Source organism: Protopterus annectens, chromosome 15.part0 (assembly GCF_019279795.1).
Source record: "Protopterus annectens isolate FY-2018-M chromosome 15.part0, PAN1.0, whole genome shotgun sequence".
In the NCBI taxonomy this organism is placed as follows: Eukaryota; Metazoa; Chordata; order Ceratodontiformes; family Protopteridae; genus Protopterus; species Protopterus annectens.
The window spans coordinates 375,311,681-375,336,109 of record NC_056749.1 but is presented as its reverse complement, the minus strand read 5'-3'; the positions used below and the strand labels follow the sequence as shown (position 1 = coordinate 375,336,109).

Below are 24,429 nucleotides of genomic sequence, written 5' to 3'. Positions count from 1 at the left end.
ATGCCTGTAATATGGTGAATCCAACTGGGATTATTAATAAAGGCTTACTAAATAATTGACTAGAAGCATGATGACATACAGCAGCTATATGCCTGCCAACTAATCTAATTTGTTGACTGTGAAGGATACATCTGTAGCTTTGAATAACAAAAAAGAATGGAACATGCTTTTTAGTAAACTATTTTTAGAGCAGAGCAATATTTTGCATTAAAAATTGTTCCCAGGAGACTTTGGGTATTAAGGCAGCCTTCAGCGGTGTTTGAGGCTGAAGAAAGAGAAGTGCAGATACATTGGCAAGAAGTGGCTCTTAACTGTTCATTTGAATAGTTATGTATTCTTAGTGAGGGTGACCAATGTAAATACAATAATTTAGTTGCTGATCTTTGAGTTACAAGTTTAGATTTAGTGATTTCTTCTTATTGATGTGTTTAATAAAGTCTGATAAATTAAATAACAAACTTAGTACCACAGAAAAAGTGGTTCTGAAATGTAAACAGAATAATCTGTTATGAGGTAAGAATGATTTTTCATGTAACTGTGTGTTTATGTGGCAGAGTTTATCCTTATCATGCAAGCATTCTTCACAAAGGGAGAGAAAGAATGAATAACTGAATGAATGGACAACCTCTCTTGTTTCTACAGATGCAGCTACTGACCATTCATGATGCTCAGTAGTCACATTGGATCAGTCTGAGAATCTATCATTCCATTCTGGTGTCTCTAATGATGAGTTTGGATTAAATAAAAAGACACAATCACAAACATCAACAGCAACTTAAAAAAAGCTGTTCAATGCTTTTCTTCCTGATTTTTCTTTCATTTTGCTGATGTTTATGTACCTAATAATACACTTTTTCCTGATAGTTCTACATTTTTTCCTGATGCCGTACAAATTATTAATTTAGCTTGGCTCAATTTAACAGAAGTACAACAGAGGGTTTATGTAAAGGTCTTAAGTTTATTACCTGCTACTTTACCCTGACTTTGCTAATATTGGTTGACATTTACAAATTTATTAGGAAGGTTAAGCTCAGATATTATTTTATGACCCAAGGACATACTGGGAAGAATACAGATAGACTGCTTACAAACATTGTTGAAGAGATGTCTTCTTCTTCCTCCTTGTTTTCTTTCAGTTTGCTTTCTAATAATTATTTTTATACAGCTTATGAGGAAATGAAAGTCGGTGAAAACATTATTCTGAGTTTAAACAGCTAGGAAATAACTAGAGAGACTACTATTTTTACCCTTTATTCATAATAGTTATATTGATGTTTATAGGAACTTGGGTATACAGGATGTTCAAAAATTGTTGGCTAGTTGCAAATGTAATAATTATAATTTAACAAAAGAAGAATGATCTGCTTTGAAAATACCTGAATATGCTTGCAAAGAAGAATGGATTAAGGAGGTTGATAAAGGGATAATACTGTTTTGTAAATCTGCATGGCTACATGTTCTTTCTTCCAGTTCTTGTAAAATGTTGACAGAAGATTCTGAGAATATTTTCTTCCAGTGAATATAAATCAATGATATACCAATGCGATAGTTTAGGATTCATTTCTAGAACCCAACTTAAATTGTTACAGGTGGAATTTTTAGGTTGTCCTTTGGACAAATATTTACAGCCTTTTGTTTAAAATGAGCAGCTCTTGTATTAAGGATTCTTATACATTTTTAGAGAAATTAGGCTCTTTGGATATCACAGATGGTTGATCTATGGTAACCATGGATGTACAGGCTTTGTATAGTAGCATTAAGCATGATGTTGACATTCTGGTTATTGCTTATTTATTACCAGATGGGCTGGAAAATTGAGTTTTATATTTGTTGGAAGATTGTACATAATTATTTTTGTACTGTGATGGTAAATATTATTTGCAGAAAAGGGAAGTGCTATGGGGATGAGCTTTGTTTCTTCTTATGCAAATAATTTTACAAATTATTTTAAACAGAAATGCATTTATACTTTAGACATTTTTGTTAGATATACAACATTCTGTGTTAGGTATAGGGATGATTTTTTTTATATATTCCAAAGACCAATCAAATTATTTAAACAATTTTAATTTATTTAAATTCTAATGACTTGGGTACTTCTTTTTCAGGACATTTTGATAAGCAAATTATAACACTCCTTGATGCTAACATAACACTATTAAACAGAATGATTTAGACTACATTATTTAGAAAAGAGACAACAACTAAATATATTATAGGCTAGTAGTTGTTATCTTCTGAATACTATTAGGGCACTACCTGAGGAGGAATTTATTTGGGAATCACATTTATGTAATACCTTAGATTAATTATTTTTGGAAGTTTTGACTAATTTCCATAGATTTACAGAACAAAGTTATAAATATTCTGATGTTGTTGATTTATTCATGTAATTTTATCCCACTTTTGGTACGGGAAATAGGCAGGATAAAAAATGACCTAGTGGTAAGTCCATCTTTTTCATTACTGAGTATAATGGCATTGATGATAAAATGTCTAGGATAATAAAAATCTGCTGGAAAATGTTATTGTGTCATAAGACCTTATATGTTGAACTTCTCCATGTTTCTTCTATTTCTTATCAGATAAGACCCAGTTTTGAAAAGAGGTTAGTTTTCAGTAAGTTTTATTTTAAGGATGATAATCCTGATGCTGCACTTGTGGTTCACAACCTTTGTACTAAACCCTATGGGAATGTAAAGTTTGTAGCTTTGCAGCTAAGGACATTTTTTGGACTTTGCCCATGGGAACGTTTTCAATAGATGGACATTATTCATGTTGTTCATCTATCATCATTTATACTATAGGGTGTTCTTGCAACCTGTTTATGTAGGTAAGAATAATAGGATGGTTAAAATAAGAGTTATGAAACATTTTAAGGACTGCAGAGAAAAATATGTAACATTTTGTAGTAAGACATTTATGGAAGTACCATGCTAAAAATATATCTCATTTAATTGTTTTGTTATGAGACAAGTTGGCAATAGACTAGGTTATATGAGAAATACAGATCTATTTTTTAGACAGAATGAAAGCTATGTATATTTTGCAGTCTAAAACATTGGCATCTGATGTCTTAAATGCTGATCTTCCTTAGAAAGCTTTCCTACAGGTTAACTGACTAACAAGAAGGAGGTCTCTTTAGCATATATTAGTCTCAATATCATATGTCATTTAATCGTTGAAGAGTTTGTCAACTCAAGGTACTAGTTACATTAAACGCTTTTTACCTTTATCTGCTTTTGTATTGTATTTCTTTTACTTACATCTATTATGCCTGCAGTGCCTTTGCCTTTTTTTTCAGGTACGACAAGCATTGTGTTCATATTTTATCTTTTTCTTTTGCCAGAATGCTGTACATAAACAGAATTATCCATTACTTACTAATTCTTCCCTTATCCCATTATTTGCCTCCTGTTTTCTTATTCTCCATATCTTATTTGCTCCTTCTTCATTGTTAATAGTGATGTTTCTTCTCTATATCTCTCCCTGTTCAGTTTATTCCTTCCCTTATGGTATCCTCATAAAACATTTGATCCTAATGTGTTCCTCCTTAGCTACTTTTAATATACTTGTTTTAGGTCACGTTTGTTATCCATACATTGAGTTTAGTAGTTTATCCTTTTCTGACTATCTTGAGCAAGGCACTGGAAATAACTTTAAAAACTCTAATCAGCTCCTTAAAAGAAAACAATGCCCTCATTTTCTAAGTTCAGTAAAATGTTTTTAGTTGTCATCCCTATTAATCAATCATGCTGTTGAAATTTAAGAATATGGCATATATATTGTATAACTGTGACTGTTTCTGCTAGTAGTACCTGATAGTGGTGTACTACAAATTTTTCCCCTCTCCCAAACAAATCTCAAAGCCCAAAGAAGAGAGCAGCTGTTGTCTAGAAGGTCATGCCACAACAGCTATTAAGAAACTATTGCTTTCAGGTAAACACCCACCTCCAAGCTAACATCACTAATGCTATCTTTCCCCTCTCCTCTCAACATGCATTAAGCCACCCATGATGTGATGCGATATCCTACCATTCAAGATTACAAGCCAGTTTGCTAACTGAAGCTCACTTCTGATATCATTGCTTGTTCCACCCCTGATATCAATTTTGTCCAGTCCTTATTATGTTTTATTCCCTTGGAGAAACTCAAAAGTATTCTGTTTGCCCCTATGCAATTTTAAATCTAGGACATGAATTTGGCTCTGTAGTTATAATTACATTAGTATTCAGTTTATTGATAAATGCCATTTTTTAAATATTAACAAAGCATGGTTTGTGGATCAATCATTTTCCTGCAGTTGTTCAAATTCATTATTAGGGTAGCATTTGGAAAGAAATATGATTACATTCATAAAGGAAGATTGAAATATTAATCACTTCATTTTACAGTAAATGTTGTTAATTTTATCTGTAGCTGATTGTTGACATCAGGGAGCATATCTTTTATGGTAGCATGATATACTGTACTCTGACTTGTTTCAGTTAAAATGTATGCATCTGGGTGGGTTTTCCCAGCTTGTTTAGGATAAACTTTTACATCTGCAAGTGGACATCTTTCATGGTTATCATTTGCTGGTGAAACAAGCTGTACAGGAATAGCAGTGAGTGGCTTTTATTTGTTTTTTTAATTTTATTACATTGACTCCTGCATGTACTACTTATTTTGCCTTTGTACAAGCAGAGCTGCTCAGGCTGAGGATAGGTGGTTCCTGTTACTTCATTATTACAGAATGCTGATGCTCACGTTCATTCAGTTGCATACTTGTGATCATGCTTTGCAACTTGCATGTTTTTAGAATGCTGTATATTTAGGTATCCTGATCCCATGCCTAAATGGTATGGTCAGGAGTTTGACGTGGAGAAGCTGTCTGTCTTGTTTACCTGACTAGTTTTATTTTTATGCCTTAACTAAACCCGAAGTGATCCAATGTTCATAACATGCATTGCATGTGAAGAAAAGATAATTTCTGTTACCATACATAGTCATATAGTACTTTAAATGGATTTAATTGTTTTTTTTACAACGTTAGACATGGCACAATCTATACTCTCCCACCTCCCTACATTCCCATCTTCCTTCATATCCACCAACCTACATTCCTACCTCCCTACATTCACTGAAACTATTCTTTATTTCTTTTCTTCTTGCCTCTTCTCCAGATTATGTTTGCTCTTTCTTTTTGACTACTCTTTGCCATTATTCCTGGATTTTCTATTGTGTATGCTTATCTTATGCATGTTTCACCCATTTCTACCTTCTGAGAATGTTATCCAATATACTCACTTTATCTCACCTGCCCTCCAAACATTGCTCTCCTATACAGCACTAAATCCCATCCCCCTGTGGTCAGTGCCCTTATACTGCTGTTACACTGGCAGCACCTTTTTTGTTTTATTTTGCAACCATTTAGCTGTTTCTCGGTGTCAGCACTCTGCCGTGATCCACACTACCCCACTATGAGTGTACTACCTCAGCTGTGCCAAGTAGTTCTCACAGTCAGTCACCATTATTTATCTTCAACTTGCATTAGCTACTTACAGCATAACTACTTGTTAATTTCCACAGCTCTCTTAGTCGTTCTAGAGATCTCTACAGCTTCAGAACATCATTCATCTCTTTGTCCTTTCCTTCATTTCTGTTTCCTCCATTCCATCATTGTTGCCTGCCTTACAAATTCTGCCCATACCTTATAACTACTCCATTTCTCTAATCACTTCCTTGATTCTAAGCTGTCTTCACATGTGTTCACTGATCCATTTCTTTAGATTCTTCCCAGTCCAGTGGAGTATTTTATCGATATAAGGCTTGAATGAAGGAATGAAGAAGTGGAACAGTGTCTGTGCTTTGTTTTAGACTGTCCCTACCATCTTTGGACAGGAGATTAGAACGGGAGCTGTGAAAAGGTGATGATTGTGCAGTTGGAAGTTTGTGGGTTCAGCTACAAGGATTCACTGTACACCAGATGAGTAATATAATGGGATCATGCTTCCTTCACAATTTTGTACCCCAAGGCTTGCAGCACCGTAGTATCAACCCAGCAAGAGTATGAAACTTAGACTTAAATGCACTTCTCATATCCCCTGAAGGATACAGATACAAGGCAATGCACTGCCAAACCGTAGCACAGGTATCACATTCTATACTAATACAGTAAAAACAGAGAATACTTTCCCTGTTATGCATTCTGTAAGTTTATTGTTAAAAATAAACAGTTCCAGCATTATCTCTTAAAAATTAAAACAGGTGGTAGAAAATCTGTAGTACAGTACCACATCTTTCACAGTGTACAGCCTTTTTATTGGAAGATGCTGGAAATGTGTCTTTTGTCTGAAGTTGCTGAAAATTGCAATTCAACTTTTTCTAAACTTTAGTAACCTTGAAGGTGGCAGTACAGTTGTGTAAGTGTGTCTACTTCCCACAAAACAGCATGCTTTTGTGTTGTTAGATTCTGTTTTGACAGGCAATTTACATTGCCACAATTCTGAGGAAGCGGCATGGTGTGATGAAATGGTTTTGATCAACATTAATTGAACCAGTGCATGTCAATCATTTAGCTGCCATCCACGACAGCAGGTAAAGTTTAAAGTGAAACTGTTGCTAGCATCAGAATAACAAACACAGGGAAAATTACCTGTTTTAGAAAATAAAACTTAGCTCTACTTCTCAAAATAGCTTACTAGCAGAAAGAAATTATGACTTTTGTTATTTCAGCAGTAGCAGCTTCACTCTCTCAGTCTCTGTCTTTATGTCTCTGTTACTTAAACAGTTAAATCCAGGAACACTTTCACCTGTGCATGATTTTAATGTTTCACACAGATGTTTTGAATGTCTAATGTTGGATAATTTCTGATTTCTTATATAAATAAAATATGAGGCATTACTGAATGATTTATCTACAATGGTTATATGCAGTGCAGATAAATCAGATACTAACGTCTCTATTCAAGTAATTTGCCTGTGAAGTTACACTAACTTTGCAATGCCAGAGGCTATTATAATGGGAGAAGAAGAATGTAAATGTGATTCAAAATGTGAAAACATATTTTAATACAAAAAAAAAAATGCACACATAATGGTATTGCAGGTAACATTCAGAATCCAAAAACAGGAAGCTTTTATCCACTGACAAAAGCATAATCTCCTACTTCCTGTGAATACAGGGAGTGTATAGATGGCTCAGAATGAGGAAATTAAGGAAGGGTAAATGTAAATCAAATTGCAAGGATGACGATTTCATTAGAAGCATTGAACATTGGTAGGCTATGCACCGACTACTGTCCCAAAAGTGAACAGCTGATGAGATATTTGACATTCTTAGTGACTTTAATCAAGGCCTAAGATTGACAGCTTAAGGACATTTTTCAAATTCAGAATAAACATAATGCTTCTGCACATAATCTACTCACTATATTTGCATTCTTGTGACATATGCTAGTGTTTTATTGTGAAGATCCTTTTATAAATAGAATAAATCATGTGGATGTTTTAAACCGAAAGGTTGCACATGCTGCCAGTGTATTTCCTCCATTTCTGCACACTAATTTTTATAACAACACTGGAAGTTCAGCTTTTAGGAAATCAGGAACATATGAATGATACCAGGCAAGCAGGCATGGAGACCATAAGCTGCCCAGACATATGCATCTTTAAACAGAAGTAATTAAAAGTTTTTGCCACTCTTTCTAAGCCCTTAATGGGGTGTATCATTTCATTTCAGAACACAATGTGGAGTGCAACTATAATAAATCTGAATACTGACATGAAAAAGGACAGATATTATGCATATTTAAGCTCATTCATTCAGACTTCAGTGACTGACAGTGCTCCTACCTTAACTAGTGACACCACAATTACTTCCAGTTAGCACTGTTGTCCTCTTTGAGGCACTTCAGTGTCATCAAGCAGTGTAAGGTACTCATCAAAAGACAAATGCTGTGTTATGAGAAGTGGTCTATCAACCAAAAAGCTTATCTATATACAACCAGAAGTTTGCAAAGTTCAAATTGCATGGGACATAAAGGTAGGGAAAGAAATTTCCCAAACAATACTTGTTAAAATTGTAATTGTTTGTCACAGAAAACAATTAGTAGCAACATCAAACAAAAAATAGAAAAGATGGAATACAGTTTGAAATGTCTGGATCCAGTAGAATGTGTCCCAAAAAATGGAGACTGAATGGCCAAAAAAGCAGACTTCAGAGCCATGGAATACTAGCTTCTAACACGTTGCATTTCCAAATAGAAGTTAACTTCAAGTTTCTTACCTAGTGTTTGATACAGTTCGGTCATTTTGGGATGGTCCCAACATGTTGTCTGAGCTTGGTGACTGAAATTAAAAAAAAGGACGTGGGATTACAAAGTTGTTTGACACAGCAGTACCAATGCATTTAAATATCTAGGCAACATTTGTCCTGAGAAGTCAACCCAATATGTTAAGGTAATCCTGCTTAATGAAAAATGTATACATCATTTCGGAAGGAAAACAAACTTAGTAAAACAAAATACGACATTAATATTCTAGAAAAAGCTAAGTAATGCACAGCAAACATAGTTTAATTTTCTAGGCACCTTAAACTAGTGTTTCAAGAGGTGGCATAACAAACAAACAAGTGATATAGATAAGAAGAGACAGGATACATTTCAATGGTAATCAAATGTCCATGGGCTCCACTCCTGTATGCCAATGTATCTTGCATGCCATTTGGGGACCTGAGAATTAGAATAAAATACAAAACAAAGAATGGATTAATTTGCTTCACCAACAGACTTACTTCCTGTTAAGGGTTAAATGATCTAAGCCCAGGGACATGCAAGTGTAGGAAAAAGGTCTACTTTTGTGGGGTTAATCAAAACTATTCTCAGAAAAACTCATGCTTTTATACATTTTATCCTTGCTGCCTATTAAAAACCTGTAACTATTTAAATATGCTCTTCCCCACAAAGAAATATTTTTCCAGAGTGCTTTAAAATGGGGAAAATCTTTACCTAGCATTTAATCAAATCAGAGGATATAGCTAAACAATTTAAGACTTTTCTAAACCTGTTTGAACTTCTACATTTGTAAGGGATACTCTTTTTGGTAACTATGAATACATATTACCTCCAATTGTTTGGTTATCAATACCAAAGACCCTTACCCAAGGATAAATTTGCTTCTAGAATCTAGTAGGCTATGAATATCCCTTTCTTGTAAAAATAAAGTACACTTCACTAGTTGGACTGTAACCACTATTACATAATGCTGACTCAATTATCCAAGATGCTATTTTATCACATTCCTTAGGAACAATGTCATTTAAAGTATGCATTTCACTTATCACGTTTCTACTAGCAACATTCTCTTCAGTGTTAGTAACACTGTACTTAGTGATGTGAACATCCCCAACATCTGAAATAAACATTTTACATGCTGCCTTTTGTTTTACAGAAGAGGGCAAATTTCATACTGCAATTTTAGATTAAGAAAATGTAATTTAGTTTTAAGCATCGTGTTATTAATTAATAAAACATTCCACCAAAGTTAATAATTTACCTGAGATCTTGTGGTTACTTTGAAATACCCATTCTCTTTGTTACCAGTCAAAGTTAATTTCAAAATGTCAACTGGTAGGATTTCTAGCATTTTCAATTTATTATTGTTTTGACATTCGAGCCAAAACTTTAAATATGGTTTAAAAGCATGCCTTTGCACTCTTGCAAGTTTATAAGCATTAACAGACTACTGATAACATTTTATTGATTGCCTATCAGTCATTACCAGCCCTGGCTAAAAGTTCTTTCTTAAGTTTGTCATAATCCAGGTAGTCAGTTCTCTCCGTGTCACATTTTGAGTGTCTCTTTTGTTAGTTGAGATGACAGGAGTTTTGCCCAGTTGTCTCAGTTATACTTCTCTGTGGTGATATAGCACACATAAGACACCAAGTAGGATTTCTGGTTAATTTCATAGAAGGCATAATTATGACGTTGGTAGCTACAGATAATAATGGAGTCTATATTATATGCGCGAATGCTTAGGTTGTCGAATACGACATGATCGACACCTATTCAGTGAATGCACAAGTCATCGAAACCTCAAAACGCGGAAATACAGATGACCGAAAATAAAACATACTTCGCACTACACCACTCGCTACATACTACCCACCCAAACAAAATAAATAATCCACACACATACACTTAACAAAACCCTACTTCTAACCTTTACATACATTACTATGTACTTACCTTAACCCGCACCCTAACCCTAAGGTCCATAACTATCGCACACTTACCTTACGGAGCTATACCGCAGAAGGGCCGACTATGCCGAATCGGGATTTCGAATTTCGTGGTTTCCCGTGTTCGGTGTACTCGCGGTTCGCTTCATAGGTGTTGATCATGCCATATTCGACAACCTAAGCATTCGCGCTTGCGATATAGACCCATAATAATGTACTCTTACACACCTTAAATAATCTAGTGCCAGTATGCAATAAGAGTAAAATCCAACCCCACACCATGGCTGACAAAAGAAAGGAAAAAAATCATAATAAAAAGGGAAAAAACCTGGAAAAAAATTGATATAAAAACAGAAGTGAAAATGCCCTCCAGCAATTTAGAAATCTTAGAAACTTTGCAAAGCTCCATGTCAAACAGGATAAGCAAACATACTATACCAACCTATAAGACAAACATATAAAATACCCAAAACTTTTTGGTCATCACTAAATAAACTACTCCACACTGGCAAGACCACAAGTCCCTCTCCAAAAACAGACAATACGAAAGACTCTATCCCCACACAGTTTAATTCCTACTTTATACAATCAATATTATCTCTCACACACTAAATACATCTCCCACCTCACACTACCCATGTCCAATAAAAAACACCCACAGCTCTTCAATTTTAGTCCAGTACATACCTCATATGTAAGGAAGCTGCTCCTTAAACTAAAAACTACTTATGTAGCTGTAGACCAACTACCATCAGACTACCTAAAAATGTCTGCAAAAGTCATAGCCTTCCCTGTATCCATGTTAATTAATACTTCCATAGCAGAATGAGAAGTTCCATCACTGTGGAAAAAATCCTATATCACAACACTACACAAAGGTGGCACATCTACAGAGTTTAATAACTACAGACCCCTCTCCAAAATATTATAGAAATTAAAGTATTAGGCCCCAGCACAGGACTGCTACTGCTCTACTGCATTCTACCAATATAATAAACCAACATACAAATGATGGTCTGCTTGTGTCCACCATGTTCTTAGACTTGTCAAATGCATTTGATACTGTCTCACACCAGGAACTGCTCATTTGACTCTCCTCAATAGGACTTTCACAAATACTCCATGATTCCTTAGTTGCCTATCTGAAAGGCAACAAGCCATTAAATGACAACAAACCTACTCATCCTTTCAACCAGTTACTACAGGTGCCCCTCAGGTCTCTATCTTGGGTCCTCTGCTATTTAATATATTTGTTAATGACCTCCACACTTCCACTCACCATGTTAGTTTAGTTCAGTGTGTAGATGACTCAACATTAATATGAGTGATCTCAGCTGTAAATAAGTTCCAAGACATTACCCAATAATCCTTCTCCTCTGTAGAAACCTGGCTCAAAGAATCAAACTTCCTACTCAAACCCCAAGAAAACTAAGTTAATGCTTTTCTCCTCAAAATGTTGACAAAATCAAAATCTTTTACCATAAAGTCAGCAAGTAATACTGTCATTGAAACTGTAACTCACAGTAAATCTCTAGGCATTATAATAAATGACAGTCTCAAATATGACCACTGTCACAAAAGCAAATACTGCCAGTCCAGCTATCTGGAATTTTATAGATAATTATATGTCATTTGTGAATATCAATATGATTTATACAGAGGTGTGACAGAGGGCGATACTGCCAGCACAGCTATCTGGAATTTTCTAAATAGTTATATGTCATTTGTGAATATGAAGGATGCAATTGCTTGTGTTACCACTATGTTTGAACTGTATCTTGTCTGTATATCAAGCTGCTGGTACAGAAGTGTGTGTGTGTGTGTGTGTGTGTGTGTGTGTGTGTGTGTGTGTGTGTGTGTGTGTGTGTGTGTGTGTGTGTGTGTGTGTGTGTGTGTGTGTGTGTGTGTGTGTGTGTGTGTGTGTGTGTGTATAAAGTCCTGAGCTTAAGGATATGTCCACAGTGTACCCTACTGGGAAAGAACAGAAATGTATATAAACTATTGTACCTGTGTAAAACTATATGTTTTAACAGTGGGAACTAGAACATAGAGGGTTAACTTGTAAAACTTCAAGAAAGTAGTTGAAATTAAATTGTTTTATATTTGTGCTATACAAGTTAGTTTCAATGCAGCAGGGAGACAGTATGTCTAGAACTAGCATGTCTTCTGCATTGTATTATAAGTGTTTTATTGTTTTATGTCTTCTAGCAACTGCAAACATCTGAAGGCTATGTATTTGCACAGGGAGATGCTAGATACTGCTTTATTGGGGGTTATTTGTGAGCCTGGGAACTGAAGTCAGGTGACAAAAAGTGATGTCATACTGCAAGTATCCCAGCAGCAATATTTGAGATATTAATTTAAGAACTCTATGAGAGAGAGAGAGAGACAGGGCATTTTGTATTTGTCTTTGACCTGACAAGATCCACCCACCACCTCTGCACATGGCTTGCTGTAAGTAAGTTAACCAGGGTACAGTAATTTCTCATGTCTTCAGTTAGGAATATAGTGAAGGATAGCTTAGATGTTTTCTGTATTTATTTGAGACTGTCATGCAATGTTGTTTTAAATGTTTCTGGTGATTTCGAACTCTGAAGTCACTGTGAATACATATCACGTATTGTCTTGTTCTTTTATTATTCATTATTAAATATATTTAAACCTTCAATTGTGGCTGGTCTGTTTAGAGATATTTAAGCTCTGAGAGTACTTGCATGTCTATTTGGTGACACTGTACAGGGCAGTCCTAATACCCTGCCCTTGTTCAAACTACCATCTGGATTAATGGTAACATTACACAGTAAGATTTGACACCCTTTGCTAAGGGTCTTAAATTAACTAATGAGTAGTGGCTGGTGGCAGTGGAAACTACCTTATAGTCTGGGAAAAAGGGGGCACAGATAGTAAACCTGTACCAGCCTATCCCAGCTGTGTGTGTGTGTTTGTATATAAATGAACCCTCAAAGTGTGTGCATGTGTGTCAGCTACTTGGTCTGCATCACGAAGCACTGGTTGGATAGAGAGGGTACTGTAGGTCTTGGTTTAGCCACTCAGCTGAGATCTCAACCCTATAGCTGTGCCAGTGGGGAGTCTTACTGGGGATCTGGAGAAAGAGGGAGAAGCTAGCCCCAGACTGACACTGCCTCTGTGTTCTCTTAAGGGAAATTGCACTTTACTGTGTGTGTACTTGTCATCCTCCCCATGTGTATATCCCCCCACTGTTGCCAGTGGTGAGGATTGAGGCTGTTTGATTACTGGGCCAGTGCTGGGGCATCACAACCACCATATATGCCACACCATTAAATCTACACTCCAGAAACTCGGCTCCCTTTATAGTATCAATGGATTCTTTACAGATACTGCAAGAAAAACTCTAGCCACTGTTTCTTGTCTTGTGTATTCAAATAAGATGAGGAGGCTTGGGTGGTCATTTCAGTAGTTTATTACACACAAACACATCAGGATGGATGACTGGAACATTACACTTAAACTAACTAACTAACTGACTGACTGCTATACACATACATGCTTTCACTCTGGCTGCTCACTCAAAATAGCACTCTTGCTTGCATGTGCTCAGTACTTATATGCATGTGCCCATGGACTGGAATGGCTCTTAAAGTACAACGCATACACTGATCTACATCCTCCCTTTTTGACTATTCTGTTCTGCAATGAAAATGACAATTGGATAAGCATGCAAGTTATACAATATATACAAACAATAACAGTCATGTCCAAGTTGCCATGTATTTGGGATTAGGTCTTGAGATACAACCTGACCTTGTAATGTAATAATTACAACTGGGTTTAGCAACAGGGACAGTCACTGGGGAATGTACTTCAGGATTTTAAGGGATACTTTCAGGAACAGGAACACTGGACAAATCACTCTGAGAATTTGAATCTATTACAGGCAAGATGCTGTTACACTGCCTCGGACACTGGTAGTAAATGTTTCCAATTCCACCTGAATTCCAACCCCTGCAACTCAATGATGTGTGATTTCAGATCTTCACACAAATGTTTCACAAGTCCTGTTCAATCAAATCCTTGCACTGTATGCATCCTCACTATCTCTTCTTTTAATGAATTCAGAGTCTTGCTGGTTTTGTGGTAGTAAGACATTTGGAACAAAGGCTTCTTTAGGAGTTGAGCTTTTACTGCTTTGTTGTTTTTAGCACTCAGAGTCAACAAATTCTTACTGATTGGTAGTGTAGTTCTGGATTGTCTTGACATTAATCTCTGGGCAGATGAACCAAGTAAATTGTCATGAGGAGTGTTTCTGAGATCAAGCCGATTAAGACAAATATCAGTATTGTCACGTTTAGACTTCTCCAACAGCTGTTTTACACTTTGAACTGCACGTTCAACCAGGCAATTCAATTGTGGGTAATCAGGATTACTAATAACATGAACAAAGTCCCATGTTTCAGCAAATATTTTAAACCGCTGACTTGTAAATTGTGCACCATTGTCAGGAATGACTTTGTGCGGACTACCATGGACAGAAAAATGACTCTTCAAATTCATAATAACAGTGCTGTCCATAAGATTAGAAAGTAGGTCAATCTCGAACCAATTTGAATAAGAGTCTACTAACACCAAATAATACTGACCATTCCATTTGAAAATATCTGTCGACCAAGGTAGTTCAGGAATCTGGCTTAGCTGAAGTGGTTCTTTTTGTTGATGTGGTTTAGTACTATTACAAGCAGAAAAAGCTGAAAGTTCTTTCTCAATATCTTTTGACATAGAAGGCCAAAATACTAGTCCTCTCTCCCTTCTTTTTGTAGAATAAATTCCTAGGTGGCCACGATGCAAGATTTTAATATACTCTTGTTGCAAGGATTTTGGAACAATCACTTTTGGACCTTTCATGATGATACCATCTTCCATCAAAATCTTGTCTCTGTAAAGAACATACTGCTGCACATCTACTGGCAAACAAAATTGCTTTGATGGCCATCCATGACTGAGAAAGTGGTTGAGCTTCTAGAGAATTGGATCTGAAGCTGTGAGTACTGAGCTCATCAAGATCTGTGGAAGAAAAATTTCCACTTCTATGACTTCAAAATTAGGTTGCTCATTTTGATATTGTTCAGTAGTTTTTCTGGACAATCTCGATAAAGTATCAGCAAGATGAAGAAGATTGCCTTTTATGTAAGCCAAGTGGAAATTGTACATTTGCAATTTCGACATGTGTTGCAATCTCGCAGGAGCTGTGTGCACTGGCTTTTTTCAAAATAGTAACCAAAGGTTAGTGGTCAGTTTTGATTTGAATAGGTCAGCCATAAATATAATCATGGAACTTCAAGCATGGAAACACAATTGCCAAGAGCTCTTTCTCTATTTGAGCATACTTCATCTCAGTTTGGGTTAGAGTTCTGGATGCATAGGCTACTGGTCTGCCCTTCTGAAGAATGACTGCACCAAGACCAAACTTCAAAGCATCACAAGAAAGTGTTATAGGTTTGTGAACATCATAATATCTTAAAGTTGGTGGACTGGCAATTCTCTGTTTAAGGATATCAAATGCTCTTTAGTGTTGCTCCAACCAGGACTAGGTTACATATTTGTGTGTCAGCTCTCTTAGCAGTGCTGAAAGGTCACTCAAATCTGGAATAAATTTGCTCAAATAGTTGAACATGCCAAGAAAACGTAAAGAGGTGACATTGTCTGGAGCTGGCATCTCAAGAATTGCAGTTTGCTTGGAAGGCTCTGGTGGTAAGCCTGAAATGGTAAACAAATGACTCGCATAAGTAACTTCTTGTAGCCTGAATTTGTATTTCTGAAGATTTAGCTTACAATTCACCTCATGAGCATGTTCCAGAACTTTCCTGAGGTTTCTATCATGTTCGACTTCAGCATTGCCTCCTACAAGAATATCATCTGCTATAATAGCACATGGATAGCCAGAAAAAATTTGCTCCATCACACGTTGAAAGACTTCACTGGCTGAATTTATCCTAAATGACATTCTCAAAAATCTGTACCTTAAAAATGGTGCACTGAAAGTGGTTAGCAATGAAGATTTTCGGTCAAGCAAAATTTGCCAAAATGAACTTTTTGCATCTAAGACAGAAATAAACAATGGCATTGGATGATGAGGTAATTTTAGTGCTTTATTCAAATATCTTGGATCAATACATATTGTAATATCATCTGAGCTTTTCTTATGAGCTACCACCATGGAGGATACCCATTTCATTTGGGTCTTCTACTGGACATATTACTCCTAGACACACCATTCTGTCTAGCTCAGCTTTGACTCTGCCTGTATGGCTACTGGAACTTTCCATGCTGGTCTGAAAACTGGGCTTAACTCATGGTCTAACTTCATGGAGTACACAACTGGGAGTTTACCTAACGTGCCTACAAAAAGAGCAACATAGTCATAAAAAACAGTTTGCACAAACTTTTCATTGTTACATGTGCCTACATGGTGGGTTACAAAGAGAAAGTTGAGGCAGGCTCATCTCTCGGACCCTACATTACTTGGCCTGAGGGAGGTAGCCAGTGAGGCACCTGACTCTCAAGGGAAAGGGAATCTGTATACTGGGACAAAGGGTTACTGTATAGAGAGTGGACCCTGAGGGAGGGCTAGAGGTTGAGAGAATACAGCAGTTGGTAGTGCCACAGCCTACTATCTGGCACTTGTAGACATAGCTTATGATATTCATTTTGCAGGTCACATGGGCATAAATCATACAAGGAGACATATTATGCAGAACTTTTATTGGCTTGGAATTTCCAGACATGTAACAGGGTACTGCAGGACCTGTGAGCAGTCCTAAAAGGTAAGCAAGGCAGGAGACTAGGTGAAAGTTCATTTGATGTCTTTTCCTGTGACTGTGGAGGCATTTCAGAGGGTAGCTATGGATATTGTGGGGCCTCCGAGTATCCCAAATTCCACAGTGAAAAAGTATATCCTAGTGGTAGTAGATTATGCTACCAGATACCCTGAGGTGGTGGCTCTGTCCTCCATTGAGGCATAAAAGGTGGCAAATGCTTTGTTAAAGATTTTGAACAGGGTGGGTTCCCAAAAGAAATACTGACTGACAGAGGTGCCAATTTCATGTCAGACCTGCTTGCTTGTCTGTGGAAGCACTGTGGGGTGAAGCACCTAATGACCACACCCTACCATCCCCAGACTAATGATCTTGTTGAGAGGTTAAACTCTACACTCAAGAACATGCTACAGGCATTTGCAGTCCAGTTCAAGAGGGAGTGGGATAAACATTTGTCACATCTATTGTTTGCTTACATAGGAGTGCACCAGGAATCCACAGGTTTTTCACCCTTCGAGTTGCTGTATGGGCATAGGGTGAGGGGACCACTAGATCTGATTTGAGATGAGTGGGAGGATGAGCATGAATCTTACAAGGAGTCTGTTGTAGCATGTGTCTTAAACTTCAGGACAAGGCTCAGGGAGCTCATGGGCTTGGCCCAGGAGAACCTGGCAGAAGCCCAACAGCAGAAAAAGGTCTGTTATGACAAGAATGTTTGAGCTAGAGAGTATGTTGTGGGGCAGCAGGTAATGGTTTTCATTCCTGTCAAACACAACAAGCTGCATGCAGCTTCATAAGGACCCTTCAAGGTGGTCAGAAAAGTCAGTGATGTTAACTACATGGGTAGTACTGCACGGCAGGAGGCAGGGGCACAAACTGTACCATGTTAATATGATGAAACCTTACCATGACAGAGAGGCCCTTGTCTTAAGTATAGGCAGTAGGAGGCAGAAGAAGTCCAAGGGAGATCTATGGCTACAGGGAGCCAGCCAGGAAAATCCCAAATTACAATGGTGGAACCTAGGGTTGCAGGCATATGATAGGACAGTGCAGCACTGTACTGGGGTCAGCATTGCCAAGGTAGCTGGAATCTCAAGACAGGGAATGGGGTAATGTATTCCCAAGATAGTCATCTCTCTCAAGCAACATTTCTCAAGGGTCACTTGAAAAACTAGCTTGAGTTTTAGGGGGAGATAAAATGTCATAAAAGGAAATACTGTCAGCTGAGCTATCTGAAATTTTGTAAATAATTATATGTCATTAGTGAATATTAATATGATTTATACAGAAGCGTGACAGAGGGAGATACTGTCAGCACAGTTATCTGGACTTTTCTAAACAGTTATATGTCATTTGTGAATATCAGCAAGATGCACTTGCTTGTGTTACCACCGTATTTGAATTGTATGTTGTCTGTGAATCAAGCTGCTGGTACAGAAGTGTGTGTGTAAAGTCCTAAGCTTAAGGATATATCCACAGTGTACCTACTGGGAAAGAACAGAAATGTATATAAACTATTGCATCCATGTAAATGTATATGTTTTAACAGTAGGAACAAGAATATAGAGGGTTAACTAGCAAAACATCAAGAAAATAGTTGAAATTAAATTGTTTTACAATTGTGCTATAAAAGATGGTTTCAATGCAGCAAGGAGATAGTATGTCTAGAACTAGGGTGGCTTCTGCATTGTATTGTAAACAGTTTATTGTTTTATGTCTTCTAGCAACTGCAAACATCTGAATGCTATGTATTTGCACAGGGAGATGCTAGATACTGCTTTACTGGGGGTTATTTGTGAGCCTGGGAACTGAAGTCAGGTGACAAAAAGTGATGTCATGCTGCAAGTATCCCAGCAGTAATATTTGAGATATTAATTTAAGAACTCTCTGAGAGAGAGAGAGAGAGAGAGAGAGGGCATTTTGTATTTGTCGTTGGCCTGACAACATTCACTCACCCCCTCTGCACTTGCCCTGCTGTAAGTAAGTTAACTTGGGTACAGTAATTTCTCATGTCTTCGGTTAGGAATATAGTGAAGGATAGCTTAGATGTTTTCTGTATTTATTTGAGACTGTCATGCAATGTTGTTTTAAATATTTCCTGTGATTTTGAACTCTGAAGTCCCTGTGAATACATATCTAGTATTGTGTAGTTATTTTATTATTTATTATTAAATTTATTTAAACCGCAATTGTGGCTGGTCTGTTTAGAGATATTTAAGCTCTTACAGTACTTGCATATCTATTTCGTGACACTGTACAGGTCAGACCTAATACCCTGGCCCTTGGTCAAACTACCTTTTGGATTAATAGTAACATTACACAGTAAGACGGGACACCCTTTGCTAAGGGCCTTAAATTAGCTAATGAGTAGTGGCCGGTGGCAGTGGAAACTACCTTATAGTCTGAGAAAAAGGGGGCACAACTAGTAAACCTGTACCAGCCTATCCCAGCTGTGTGTGTGTGTGTTTGTATATAAATGAACTCTCAAAGTGTGTGCATGTGTGTCAGCTACTTGGTCTGGGTCACGAAGCACTGGTTGGATAGAGAGGGTACTGTAGGTCTTGGTTTAGCCACTCAGCTGAGATCTCAACCCTATAGCTGTGCCAGTGGGGAGTCTTACTGGGGATCTGGAGAAAGAGGGAGAAGCTAGCCCCAGACTGACACTGCCTCTGTGTGCTCTTAAGGGAAATTGCACTTTACTGTGTGTGTACTTGTCATCCTCCCCATGTGTATATCCCCCACTGTTGCCAGTGGTGAGGATTGAGGCTCTTTGATTACTGGGCCAGTGCTGGGGCATCACAACCACCATATATGCCACACCATTAAATCTACACTCCAGAAACTAGGCTCCCTTTATAGTATCAATGGATTCTTTACAGATACTGCAAGAAAAACTCTAGCCACTGTTTCTTGTCTTGTGTATTCAAATAAGATGAGGAGGCTTGGGTGGTCATTTCAGTAGTTTATTACACACAAACACATCAGGATGGATGACTGGAACATTACACTTAAACTAACTAACTAACTGACTGACTGCTATACACATACATGCTTTCACTCTGGCTGCTCACTCAAAATAGCACTCTTGCTTGCATGTGCTCAGTACTTATATGCATGTGCCCATGGACTGGAATGGCTCTTAAAGGTACAACGCATACACTGATCTACATCCTCCCTTTTTGACTATTCTGTTCTGCAATGAAAATGACAATTGGATAAGCATGCAAATTACGCAAATATATACAAACAATAACAATCATGTCCAAGTTGCCATGTATTTGGGATTATGTCTTGAGATACAACCTGACCTTGTAATGTAATAATTACAACTGGGTTTAGCAACAGGGACAGTCACTGGGGAATGTTCTTCAGGATTTTAAGGGATACTTTCAGGAACAGGAACACTGGACAAATCACTCTGAGAATTTGAATCTATTACAGACAAGATGCTGTTACACTGCCTCGGGCACTGGTAGTAAATGTTTCCAATTCCACCTGAATTCCAGCCCCTGCAACTCAATGATGTGTGATTTCAGATCTTCACACAGATGTTTCACAAGTCCTGTTCAATCAAATCCTTGCGCTGTATGCATCCTCACTATCTCTTCTTTTAATGAATTCAGAGTCTTGCTGGTTTTGTGGTAGTAAGACATTTGGAACAAAGGCTTCTTTAGGAGTTGAGCTTTTACTGCTTTGTTGTTTTTAGCACTCAGAGTCAACAAATTCTTACTGATTGGTAGTGTAGTTCTGGATTGTCTTGACATTAATCTCTGGGCAGATGAACCAAGTAAATTGTCATGAGGAGTGTTTCTGAGATTAAGCCGATTAAGACAAATATCAGTATTGTCACGTTTAGACTTCTCCAACAGCTGTTTTACACTTTGAACTGCACGTTCAACCAGGCAATTCAATTGTGGGCAATCAGGATTACTAATAACATGAACAAAGTCCCATGTTTCAGCAAATATTTTAAACCGCTGACTTGTAAATTGTGCACCATTGTCAGGAATGACTTTGTGCGGACTACCATGGACAGAAAAATGACTCTTCAAATTCATAATGACAGTGCTGTCCATAAGATTAGAAAGTAGGTCAATCTCGAACCAATTTGAATAAGAGTCTACTAATACCAAATAATGCTGACCATTCCATTTGAAAATATCTGTCGACCAAGGTAGTTCAGGAATCTGGCTTAGCTGAAGTGGTTCTTTTTGTTGATGTGGTTTAGTACTATTACAAGCAGAAAAAGCTGAAAGTTCTTTCTCAATATCTTTTGACATAGAAGGCCAAAATACTAGTCCACTCTCCCTTCTTTTTGTAGAATAAATTCCTAGGTGGCCACGATGCAAGATTTTAATATACTCTTGTTGCAAGGATTTTGGAACAATCACTTTTGGACCTTTCATGATGATACCATCTTCCATCAAAATCTTGTCTCTGTAAAGAACATACTGCTGCACATCTACTGGCAAACAAAATTGCTTTGATGGCCATCCATGACTGAGAAAGTGGTTGAGCTTCTGGAGAATTGGGTCTGAAGCTGTGAGTACTGAGCTCATCAAGATCTGTGGAAGAAAAATTTCCACTTCTATGACTTCAAAATTAGGTTGCTCATTTTGATATTGTTCAGTAGTTTTTCTGGGCAATCTCGATAAAGTATCAGCAAGATGAAGAAGATTGCCTTTTATGTAAGCCAAGTGGAAATTGTACATTTGCAATTTCGACATGTGTTGCAATCTCGCAGGAGCTGTGTGCACTGGCTTTTTTCAAAATAGTAACCAAAGGTTAGTGGTCAGTTTTGATTTGAATAGGTCAGCCATAAATATAATCATGGAACTTCAAGCATGGAAACACAATTGCCAAGAGCTCTTTCTCTATTTGAGCATACTGCATCTCAGTTTGGGTTAGAGTTCTGGATGCATAGGCTACTGGTCTGCCCTTCTGAAGAATGACTGCACCAAGACCAAACTTCAAAGCATCACAAGAAAGTGTTATAGGTTTGTGAACATCATAATATCTTAAAGTTGGTGGACTGGCAATTCTCTGTTTAAGGATATCAAATGCTCTTTAGTGTTGCTCCAACCAGGACTAGGTTACATATTTGTGTGTCAGCTCTCTTAGCGGTGCTGAAAGGTCACTCAAATCTGGAATAAATTTGCTCAAATAGTTGAACATGCCAAGAAAACGTAAAGAGGTGACATTGTCTGGAGCTGGCATCTCAAGAATTGCAGTTTGCTTGGAAGGCTCTGGTGGTAAGCCTGAAATGGTAAACAAATGACTCGCATAAGTAACTTCTTGTAGCCTGAATTTGTATTTCTGAAGATTTAGCTTACAATTCACATCATGAGCATGTTCCAGAACTTTCCTGAGGTTTCTATCATGTTCGACTTCAGCATTGCCTCCTACAAGAATATCATCTGCTATAATAGCACATGGATAGCCAGAAAAAATTTGCTCCATCACACGTTGAAAGACTTCACTGGCTGAATTTATCCTAAATGACATTCTCAAAAATCTGTACCTTCAAAATGGTGCACTGAAAGTGGTTAGCAATGAAGATTTTCGGTCAAGCAAAATTTGCCAAAATGAACTTTTTGCATCTAAGACAGAAATAAACAATGGCATTGGATGATGAGGTAATTTTAGTGCTTTATTCAAATATCTTGGATCAATACATATTGTAATATCATCTGAGCTTTTCTTATGAGCTACCACCATGGAGGATACCCATTTCATTTGGGTCTTCTACTGGACATATTACTCCTAGACACACCATTCTGTCTAGCTCAGCTTTGACTCTGCCTGTATGGCTACTGGAACTTTCCATGCTGGTCTGAAAACTGGGCTTAACTCATGGTCTAACTTCATGGAGTACACAACTGGGAGTTTACCTAACGTGCCTACAAAAAGAGCAACATAGTCATAAAAAACAGTTTGCACAAACTTTTCATTGTTACATGTGCCTACATGGTGGGCTTCTGCATTAAATGAAATCAGTCCCATTTTCAAACTGTCTTTGAGGTCTAACAATGACTGCATGTGTCTTTTGACTATGTAAAATTGCAAGTCATAGCTGTTCCCAGCAGAATAACATGAAAGCATTACTGAGCCTTCAGTTTGAATTTATTCACCACCATAAGCAACAAGCCTCACACACTTTGCCAGATCAAGCTTCTCACTAGCTTTTACTTTGGCAAACATTTCTGCTGACATAACATTGCACTTTGAACCAGTATCAACTTTGAGCTCTACAGGTCTCCCATTAATCAAAACAGTAAAAAATACTTCATTCTTTGCCAACAAATCTACTGCATTGACTGTTTCATCAAGCACAGATGCACCATCAACATAAAAAGTAGGGCTGCAACTTTCTAGTTGATCAACTCGCCTCTTTGAATGCTCTCTTTTAATAAAAGAATGTGCCCCTTTGGATTTACAGAACATTTTGAAATTATTCCACTTTTTACACATGTGGCATTGCTGACCAAAAACTAGGCACTTCTCTCATATGGGATCATGGCTACCTCCTCAATTACGACAGTTGACTATGAGGCCTGTCACAAGTTTTACTGACTCGCCCCTCTGCTTTACTGAGCATACCCTGAGGTTTACTGTAGCTGCTTTGAGTTTTGCTGAGGCAACCATGCCAGTAGGCCTGTATCTTTTGACATTGTGCTGCATACTAATCAACATTAGCACTGGAAGGCATTGGAAGCATACTTTTCTCATTTGTAAGCATATTTGTGTGCTTTTCTGTGAGCTCATATACCTGACAAATCTCTATGACCTTATTCAAAGTTAAATCACTGTCTCAAAGCAAAATCTTTCTTACTACATCATCTTTAATACCACACACAAACCTATCTTTTATCGACTCATCTTTTAAATCACCAAACCTGCATGTTTTTGACTCATTTCTCACGTCAGTTATATATGCTGCAAAAGTTTACCAGACTTTTGATCTTGTGTGTAAAATATGTGCCTTTCCATTATAATATTCATTTAGGGGGCTACACATTTCTCTAAATTTATGTTTTAAACACTCAGGGTCTTCCCGCATTTCAGCCGGTACCACAATATGGTGGTCTTCCCCCTCCTCTGCATACAGAGCTGTGCCACACACAAATGAATGCTTCCTTTCAATGGCTTCCGAACTAGCTAGATTAAGTTAAGCAGAATAAATGCCTTTGTGTCATAGCCTGCCTTAGGCATAGGCCAACTAGGCAATCGCCTTGAGCGCTGCTCTAGCAGGGGTGCTTTTTCAGGATTTATTTAATGTAGGTAGACCAGGATGGGGGCACTGGGTGGTGTGGTGGGGGGTACCGTTGAGCCCTTTTGCCTTGGGCACCAGTTGACCTAAGGCCACTCCTGCTTTGTATGTTCATCTTTTTCAGAAAAAGCAGCCTGCATGAAAAT

General features: G+C 37.5%; 1 protein-coding gene across 5 annotated transcripts in view; it reads right to left on the bottom strand.

Annotated features, from left to right (window-relative positions):
* Window positions 1–24,429, bottom strand: part of DRP2 (dystrophin related protein 2) — a 4,029,288-nt gene that overhangs the window by 893,645 nt on the left and 3,111,214 nt on the right. For all 5 annotated transcript variants that reach the window (XM_044057118.1, XM_044057116.1, XM_044057114.1 and 2 more), the window contains one exon: window positions 8,270–8,331. In XM_044057118.1, the coding sequence (XP_043913053.1) occupies window positions 8,270–8,331 (62 nt within the window). The remainder of the gene's footprint in view (window positions 1–8,269; window positions 8,332–24,429) is intronic.